The following is a 10,137-nucleotide window of genomic DNA, read 5'->3' as shown; positions in this document are numbered from 1 at the left end:
TTGTTCCAACCTAAAATCATGTGAAGTAAAGGGTGGGTCTCAATATCAATTCCCATAAATTCATCCCTACAATTGCATAAGATTTGTGAATGATGCAATCTAGGATATTTGAAATGAGTAGTAAGACAAATACTCAAGAATTGTGCTAGATAAAGTTCAATAGCAATTAGATTGGCTAGAACATGATTCAAGCATAAAACATAGCCCCATTATTAATACAACAAGGATGCACACCCATTCAAAAAATGTTGACAACTAGAAATCAATAGAAATCCCAACCATATTGCAATCGTATTCATGATACAACATGTGTGCACAAGAATGATTTGTAGAGTATGAGAGCTTACAATAATAATATGCTCAAAAGTCATATTTTGTGTTTCGGTAGTGTATTTACTTTGGTTAGATTATTTAAGATGTGATTTAAGCATCTCTATATATGCAGACATATGTGTGTGAACTCTGTGGTCCTTTATCACTTGCATAGGAATATAATACAATGATTGTAGTATGAACACGTTTACAATCCTTTTGTCATATATCCATGCTTTTCAAAAAAATTCTACCAACTGTGGTCAACAAAGTGGTAGCTCTTAGATATCAAAATCATTGACAAGTTTGTACGTACGAGCAAACAGAGGTTTTCTAAGAAGGGTAAGAACTTTTCTTTACCAAATCAATAATTGGAGTACTCAAGCTACAATCATAGATTGTGTGTGTAAATAGTAACAAAATATAGAGATGTCTAAATGCATGAGAATACTTTACACACTTGAAAACTTTGAGGGAGAGAAAGCTGATGTAAATGGTTTTGACTAGTATTCAGCTTTTTTGTGGTCCTCTAAAAAGCCTGGCAAAAAGGAACGGGGACTTAGTTAAGCAAATATTACATAATTGTAAGGGATCTTCCACGAATCTAAAAAGTAGGTAGTTTGAACACCATGTTGATAATTTCTAGTTCCAAGAAAGAGAGGATCTTTTGAAAATAATGAACCATATGTACAACATTTGAGTCTGACTTCAATAGAGGCATATCAATTGAAGCATTCCATAATAAGTCGATAATAATAGCAATCCTTCATTGGAAATGTTGCTTAACCCAAGTGATTGCACAACCAATGCAAGGTAAATTGGCATTAATGTCCCAAATTGTAAAGCTTATCATTTATGCTCATGCTCAGTTTGGAAATTGAGCATGCTAAGTAAAGTGCATCCATTTTTTAAATGCATTTCACATAATAAAGTGCATCATGGTATCCTCTACAATGAAGATCCATTTTTTATGAGTCATGGGCAATTTAGTGACATCAAAGAAGTTCCCATTATGAAGAGCCAAAGAGAAAATAGAAACTTTTGCATATATCTTCCATTAGATATATAATCTCAAGTTAATGTGAAAAACTAATTAGGTCATGTTAATTCTAGCATGAACTCAATGGAATTGAAAATATATAAGAACCAAATGGATTGTTACAAATTGTATGGACACTAAGATATCAATTGTTTGTAATACTAAAATGTAGAAAATTTGCGATACATAGCTAAATAAAAAGTAAATACGAATTGATTTAACACTAGCCTTGTTAAGGAGCCACAAAACTAGATTAAAGCCATACAAGTGGCTAAAACAACATGATTTGGTAGGATTTCACTACTTTGATAACAACTTTCCAATGGATTATTTAAAAGTTATAAGATCAATTAATTCTAGATTATTAACCATGATAGAAAAGTTGAATAATGTTCTTTCATGCTTTTGATTGATTTAAAAAATGGTATTACAAAGAAGGCCATAAAAGTGATATTGTTTTCTATTTGCCTCCCTATTAACTTCAAGTGCTTCCAAATGTTGATAGTATCAAGGTATTTTTGATAGAGAAAGCCATAAAGAAATTGTGAAATTGAACCATCTTTCTATAAAACACCCTCGATGATGCCCCTTTCTGAACCAAAAAGTATCTCCCATATTGTCTTGACTACAAATTCTTGAAATGAATTTCATCAATAAAATATATTCAAAGAGAAATGTAAAATTCTAAGATGATATAGACATAGCTAGAATTGAGAATTTCATCAATAAAATATATTCAAAGAGAAATGTAAAATTCTAAGATGATATAGACATAGCTAGAATTGAGACTTTTTGCTACAAGATTAGTGTTAAGCTTCATCGTGCAAGCCATTTATATGTAAGTAAGGAGACAATTTTTAGGAGATATTTTGGCATAACACATGGAGGTGTCACATTAGTTGATATCTTACCCTAATCAATGCTCAATGCTCATGTTTTTCCCAATCAATCACAATAAAGCAAGTTTCCAAAGTTCTCAATAGTACGTTGTGGATCATATTAAAATGCTTAAAACATACTCTCATGTTTCAAAGGCATCACATACTCTCATGCCGGCTCAGAGAAGGTTCCGACTTCCCTTCAGGCTTTGCCAAAGACGCCAGTAGAAAAGTACAGACAGAGAGAGAGAGAGAGAGAGAGAGAGAGAGAGAGAGTGTGTGTGTGTGTGTGTGTGTCCTTGCCCTGCTTCTATTTGCTCTCATCGCCATGCTATGCTATAAATGTCTCTCTCCCCCTCCCATCATCTCCTACACTATTCTCTCTCTCTCTCTCTCTCTCTCTCTCTCTCTCTCTCTCTCCCATGCTCGCAACAAGTATCAATGTCGTGCTACACATCTCTCCCTGTGTAATATTCGAGTCTCTAGTCACTAGTTATGCAGTCTGATCTCTCTATCGTCATGCACAAGGCTAATTATCTCTAGCAAAGCTGCTCTCTCTCTCTCTCTCTCTCTCTCTCTCTCTCTCTCGCTCAGATGTCACAGTACAGCTTTTCCCTCCTCGCTTCCTAGGCAAACTCTTATTTGTCATGCGGTAATTAGCCTTGCAGAAAACCATTACTGAGCAGTGAGCAGGCGTACAAGCGGTAGAGAAAGGAGAAAGCATTCATACCATGGCCGGCAAGCGGCTCATTCGTGAGCACTTCTTCCCAGATGCCTCTTTCGAGAGCCTCCAGGCAAGAACTGCGACCCCAACATGTCCTCAAAAATGTGTGATACAGTACTCGGATGAATAAACAGCAGTGTCTGCAATTAACAGGAAGCGCATTGTATGGACAGGCCGGACTCCGTAGTGATCATGTGAGAGAGAGAGAGCGAGAGAGAGAGAGAGAGAGAGAGAGAGAGAGAGAGAAATCAATGGTGTTATCCGCGCAGGCGTACTCCTCGGCACTGTTGCGGACGCCTGCCCGTCTGCGGGAGCGTGTGCTGGCACGCGCGGACGCACATGCGGAGGTGAACGAGGTGCGGCAGCGCAGCAAGCACGAGATGAAGCGGTCGCTGAACTGGTGGGACCTGGGGTGGCTGGCGGTGGGTGCGGTGATCGGGGCGGGCATCTTCGTGCTGTCGGGCGTGGAGGCCAAGGAGGACGCCGGCCCTGCCATCATCCTCTCCTTCGTTGCCGCCGGCTTCTCCGCCATGCTCTCCGTCTTCTGCTACACCGAGTTCGCCATCGAGATCCCCGTGGCTGGTAACACACCTAATGACACTCCCTGCATCTCCATCCTCCTTCCTCTCAACCAGCAGGGTGCTATATTCAACATTAACTTCTTGAGTCATTTCCCTCTTTCGGGACCAACCATCACGAGAGGCTTTACTAGTAGTCCATTTGCACTATGGGAAGCTCTAGGTTATCCTCATGTAATAGTGTCACACCTCACGAGGCAGCTCCTCCAAGGGAATTGTCACCAATTTACTAGATTTTTGTTGTTTTGACACGGCTTGTGTCTTCCATCCCAACTTCATCATGCTAGGTATGCATGCCACTCCCATTGAATTTGGTAGTAGAGAACTCAACACCATTTCCATCCAATATGGTTAAGATCACAAGTCCCTACCATGTAGTGATACATACATGGCTTGTTGCAGCAGTGAATAGCCTACACTTGCAATCTTCCTCTCCCATTGCAACAAGCTAACTTTATGACAGGTACCTTGCACTAGAAGGTCATGATGTTATAGACTAGGATTTATATTAGAAAATTTCTAATATCTCTTTGATGATTCATTTGCTAGTGGGACAAGAAACTTGATTAGCACACCAACCCCTCCTTCCCCCCCCCCCCCCCCCCCAAAAAGGGAAAAAAAAAAAACTCAAATTCACCTAATTCATTACTTATAATTGGGCTCAAATTAAACACTCATGTTACAATGAAAGGGTTCAAAATGACATTCATGGAATGCAAGAATTTGTATATGCATGACCAATCTTTGTAGCAAATGATATGATAAATTGTATTTTCTTTATATAGGCTTGGGTGAAAAGATTTAACTTGTTTTATTGCTCTTGTTTCTTTAAACGTAATTTCATACATTAGGTTGGCCATATATTCTTCTAGTTTCTTCCACCCAAGTTTTGCAATAGAGGCTTAAATAGCTCATTTTCTTTCAATTTCTAAATGCTAACTTACTACTGTAACTTTTTTGCTATTGACAAATCTCTTCAAAGACAGGTGGATCATTTGCATACCTAAGGGTGGAGCTAGGAGACTTTGTAGCATTCATAGCAGCAGGGAACATAATATTGGAATGCTTGATAGGATCAGCAGCCCTAGGAAGGGCATGGACATCCTACTTTGCAACACTATGCAACCACCAACCAAAGGACTTTCGAATCCATGTTAGTGCATTGGCTAAGGACTATAACCAACTAGACCCTATTGCCGTGGTCGTCCTTATCCTCAGTGGCATCATTGCCAGTATCAGTACAAAGGGCACCTCCTACATCAACTGGATTGCCTCCTGCATCAACATGTTCATTATTGTCTTCATCATTATTGCTGGCCTTATCAATGCTCGCCCTTCTAATTACAGGTTAGGTGAAGAGTATTCTTGTAAGCTCCTCAAGTTTTATAAATGTTGGTTGAATTATATTTCCAATACTTTTTAGTAAATCTACTTAAGCTTGAAGTTTAGTTATGAAAAGCATTCTTTAAAGTAACTGGAACTAGAACTTAAAAGCGTTAAAACTTGTGACTTTTGCTAGATATTTTACATTGTAAGTCCTTAAAATGTCCCAGTATTTTGCAAAACTTATCTTAACACACCATGCCTTCAATATGCTAAATAGACTTAATTTATAACTCCATACTTGTGTGCTTTCAGGCCATTCATGCCTTATGGAGTGAAGGGAGTCTTCAAAGGTGCATCAGTGGTATTCTTTGCATATCTAGGCTTTGACACAGTGTGTACAGTGGCTGAGGAGACAAAGAACCCGAAACGTGACATCCCCCTTGGCTTGCTTGCGTCCATGTCATTGGTTACCCTCCTCTATTGTCTCATGGCACTCACCCTATGTCTAATGCAACCCTACAACCTTATTGACATTGATGCCCCCTTTTCTTCTGCCTTTGTTAATGTAGCTAGTTGGAAGTGGGCACAATATCTTGTTGCCATTGGTGCCCTTAAAAGCATGTCTAGTGTTTTGCTTGTGGGTGCTGTAGGCCAAGCCCGCTACATGGCCCACATTGCTCGAACCCACATCATCCCCCCATGGTTTGCCCTCGTGAATCAAAGGACAGGTTAGTGAATTCATAAGACATGCTCTTAAGAACTGATATAAATTCCCTTCAAAGGCTCTTAATAGCATATTATTATGGGACTATAATTAAAATGATTCTTTTAATGGTTTTTACAACATTTTCTCAAAAAATCAAGGTTCTTTTTCTAGTTTTAAATTTGCCTAATACTAACCATGGTCTGTTGTGAATGTAAGGTACACCTATCAATGCCACCATGGTGATCATCATTGCAAGTTGCTTCATCGCCTTCTTTACAGAGCTTCACATTCTCTCCAACCTACTTTCCATTAGCACCCTCTTCATCTTCATGCTTGTGGCTCTCTCTTTGATTGTGAGAAGACATTATGTGAGTGGTGAAACCTCCAAGCATCATCAACACCTACTTATCTTCTTCCTATCTATAATCATCACCTCCTCTATCGCAACCTCAACTTATTGGGGATTGACTGATGGTAAAGGGTGGCTATTATATGCTATCTCAGTGCCCATGTGGTTTTTGGGCACCCTTGGCTTGGCCCTTTTTGTGCCAAAGGCACGCACACCCAAGTTTTGGGGAGTTCCATTTGTTCCTTGGGTGCCATCCTTGTCCATTGCCACCAATACCTTCCTTTTAGGATCCATGGACAAGGACTCATACATTAGGTTTGGTGTGTGGACAGGTTTAATGCTCCTCTATTATGTCTTCTATGGTCTCCATGCTTCCTATGATGCTGCCCATGATCTCTCTCAAACACCATCCCTACCCAACAAGCTTGAGCAAGGGAAGTCCTTTAATGGTACAACATCTTCCAAAGAGCTACAAGATGCTGGAAGTCTTACAGTCACTACCTAAGGGATTCCATGCTTCTAACCAAGGTCAACTTTTCACTATCACATAGAAAACATATTTTAATCTTTTTTATCCTTCTTTTTTCAAGGAATGGAAATTGTACTAAGCACAAACAAAAATATAGAGCCTTGTACTATTTGAATATTTGGTTTAACATTCGAAGTAGGCCCACATTGCTTGAGCAATCATAACACATGTGAAGTGAATTTTCATAGTCTATTAAGAAATTGCATTTAATACACACATTTGGGAGATCATAATTTGTGTCCCTTATGAGAAGGTCACCTAACCTAGAGCCAATGAGAAAAAATAATGGTGTGTACATGGTCAAGGTGTAGAGTTTATACAAGAGAATCCCACACATAGAAATACCAGGTGCCAAGGATGTGACAATGGCTTTCATCAAATGCATCCATGTGAGATGAGAGAATCTATGAGTCCATGGCCAAAAACATAGTGAAAGATTGATCTAACGTTAACAACATGCTAGCCAATTAGAATAGATGATCTGCATAGGGAGAGAAGTAGTGATAAAAATAGGATAGGAAGCCAAAACAACATAAAGTTCAATGCAATGCAATAGATTTTTGTTGCCTTCACATAGCAGCAAGTAGAGCTCTCAAAACTCATGGAAATTATAAATTCTCCAAGGAATCATCGATAGAACATATGATCTATACATTGTGTTGGAGGTCACTTACCATTGGGGTATGCTAGACCTAGTTGAGCATACATGAATTGCACCCACTTTGCATAAGGAAAATATCAAATCTCTTTTGGTCCTTTTAGCTCTTGGACATCCCTTATCTTTGATTTCTTTTGCTCTATTCCAGTTCACTCAAAACTCTACTATATCCTCTTCTCTATGTCTATCTAGACTACCTTCATACATTGAACTATCCCATTTTCTTTTGACCTCTATTATGTCCTCTTCTCTATGTCTATCCAAACTACCTTCATACACTGAACTATCCCATTTCCTTCGACCTCTCTTGCATTCTTCTCTCTATTCATTTCATAAACCAACATTCACTCGTTGATATGTCTCTAACTTGAGCTCATAGATAATCAATAATATCTAGTCTATACAATCTATTAGTATACATGTAGTCTACCTTCACCCACTCAACTACCCCATTTTCATTATCATTTTTGTGTTTATCCATCCTACCTTCACACAGTGAACTACCCCTTTTCCTGTGACCTCTCATGCTCACAATCAATCAACTATATCTAGTCTATGTAATCTATCTATGTTTGTCCAATCTATCTCCATAGACTCAACAATCCTATTTCCATTAACATCTCTGTGTGTCTATCTAGACTACCTTGAAATACTTAACATTCATTCAATTGAATTATGTAGCCCATTCATATATCTCCGACTTGACCTAGTACTCAATAAGAAAAAGGAATATAGGTAAGAAGGAGCTAAACATTGAGCTAGAGGCTGAAGGTACTTCATTCAAGAGGACACTACATATTGGTATTAATCCTCCAGTTCTACAGAGCTATAGGGAGATGGAATTTAATAACAGGAAAAAATAATAAAAGACCAAAAATCGTTGAGTTAATATTATTTTTATTGAATAGAAGATGTTATGTACATATACAAGGGCCTTCATACAATGTGAGAAACATCCCTAATTGGGGTATTCCTAGGTGTTTAAGAAGATACCCTAGTCTCTAGCTACTTGCTTGCTATCCTAGGACATCTTCTAGGAGAGGCCTAGGCTTCACTTTCCTTTTGTGCAATCTTAAGTGAGGCATTTTGAGGAGTCCGGTTAACCTCTTTTAGGAAACCTTTTGGTGCCATTGAGGGGCCTTATTAGCCTTGTATGGGGAAATTTGCGGTACCCTTTGAGGGGTCTTATAGTCTTTTATGAGAAACTTTATGGTGTCGTTTGAGAGGTTTTCCTTAGGCTTCATCCTTTGAGGCTCCCCCTCCTCTATAGTTTTCTTGCAAGTCCCATCTTGTGTTGCCATTGAGCCAACTGCTTCACCGAGATTTTGTTTTTTTATTGGCTCTTTCCTTGGTCGCACCAACCATTTCTTCTATGGTCCTCTTATCTTTGTGAGATGGAGGCTCCGCTACAATAGACTTCTTAGCTACAGCTGGCTTCTTGGCTGCAAGCTTCTTGGATGTAGCTACCTTCTTGTCGTAGCTAGTTTGGTTGTTGTAGTTGGCTTCTTAGCACCAATTGCATTCTTGGTTGTAATTGGCTTCTTAGTTGTAGTAGCTAGCTTCTTAACTACAACAAAGTTGGCTTCTTGGCTCTAGCCACTCTTTGAAGTTCTAAGGAATCTAGGCTTGGAGATAGTCGAACATACCTTTTGAAGTAAAACTATGATTGCCAGAGCCCTTATGAGACAAACAAACTCTTTTTTTGTAGTAATATCATGTAAATTGCAAGAATAGCAAGGGTATATGAGAAAGGACAATAGAAATATCTCACGTACAGTTATTAATCTATTCTCCAACATGAACTTTCCTTAAAGAAAGTTCCAAGAACTTGCTATTAAGCTCTATCCATAGGAGGAGATGTTTGGCTGCCAAGGGACTTGGGGGCTATTTTAAGAAAAATCCCTTTACCTTTTTCAATATTGGAAATTTATCCTTAAGAGTAGCTAGTCTTTTTGAAAACATGTAGAGTACAAAAGTATCAATCACTTGTAGCTTACTCAAAATAGATCAATATCACAATTCAATTTATACTTATAGTCTCACATTCCTATGGAAACCATTGAGGGAATGGATTGGATACATTTTTCCAAATTTTAGGTCCAAGATAGTGGTACTCCAATGCAATCTGCATGAAATCAAATGTAGATGAAAATGATAATACAAAACAATGCCCATCTTGAAGCTTTCGATAGCATTGGATAGAAAAAGATATGCCCCTCATGATAAGGGATGATGACATATTCAATTTCATCAAGGTTTATTTCATGCAAGAAGAAATCAAGAGAACTTGCATTTACCTTTGTTGAAACAAGAGGATCCAACATGAACAAATTTTTTATCTTATCGAATGGTAGTGTGAGCATCAAACATTTACAAATAATGAGATACAACAAATGACAATAAAAAATGTGATAACAAAGGGTATTACATGACATGGACCCCATGGTCGTAGGAGGAAATTTTGATAGTGTCAAACTATTCTATGTGTGTCATAGGGTCCGTGTCCTTTTTTTGGGTGCAATGACTTTGATGCCTTGAAATAAGGAAATCAAATGAGGGGAAAGCAAGAAATGAGACAACACCAACTATATATTTGGGATTCAATAAAATACAATACAATGGAGTGTAACATACCTTAGTAGATTCATTATCGGCCAACTTGTCCTTTTGAGCCCTTTCTACACTTTTTCTTGAAGTTGGCCCTTCAATCTGCACATCTCCATGGAATGATCTTGGACTCTCTGGGCCTTCTAGTAGGAGCAATGTTCAATATGTCATAGGCCTTTTAGTCAACTCTATGTGTTGGTATAAGCAACTTGGCAAACATGTACCTAATAATCTTAGCAATGTGTATATCATTGTCCATCATTGTTATTCTATGGGCATGTGTAGCACACATATAGCTATCTTTGAGGAAGTCAATCAAATAATCTTTTGTAGTTTCTTGAAAACATGCCAAAGGAGAAATCTTCACCTTATTCTAAGACCATATCTATCACAAATGTCCTTGAAAAGCTTGAGGAAAGGGGCTTTTGGGA

The 10,137-nt window shown here is 38.4% G+C and overlaps 1 protein-coding gene across 1 annotated transcript; it reads left to right on the top strand.

The window, feature by feature from the left end:
- Positions 1–2,440: 2,440 nt before the first annotated feature.
- LOC148042008 (cationic amino acid transporter 1-like) lies at positions 2,441–6,885 on the top strand. The gene is made up of 5 exons (XM_087684956.1): positions 2,441–3,023; positions 3,223–3,535; positions 4,518–4,878; positions 5,170–5,585; positions 5,780–6,885. Exons 1-5 carry the CDS (start codon positions 2,961–2,963, stop codon positions 6,415–6,417), a joined length of 1,791 nt encoding a protein of 596 aa, XP_087541082.1. The 5' UTR covers positions 2,441–2,960; the 3' UTR covers positions 6,418–6,885.
- The last annotated feature ends 3,252 nt before the right edge of the window (positions 6,886–10,137 follow it).

Source organism: Lygodium microphyllum, chromosome 1, assembly GCF_053477565.2.
Source record: "Lygodium microphyllum isolate KBCC chromosome 1, Lygodium_microphyllum_v1.1.10, whole genome shotgun sequence".
Taxonomy (NCBI): domain Eukaryota; kingdom Viridiplantae; phylum Streptophyta; class Polypodiopsida; order Schizaeales; family Lygodiaceae; genus Lygodium; species Lygodium microphyllum.
The sequence above is the reverse complement of the archived record's forward strand: the minus strand, read 5'-3'. Positions and strand labels throughout refer to the sequence as shown.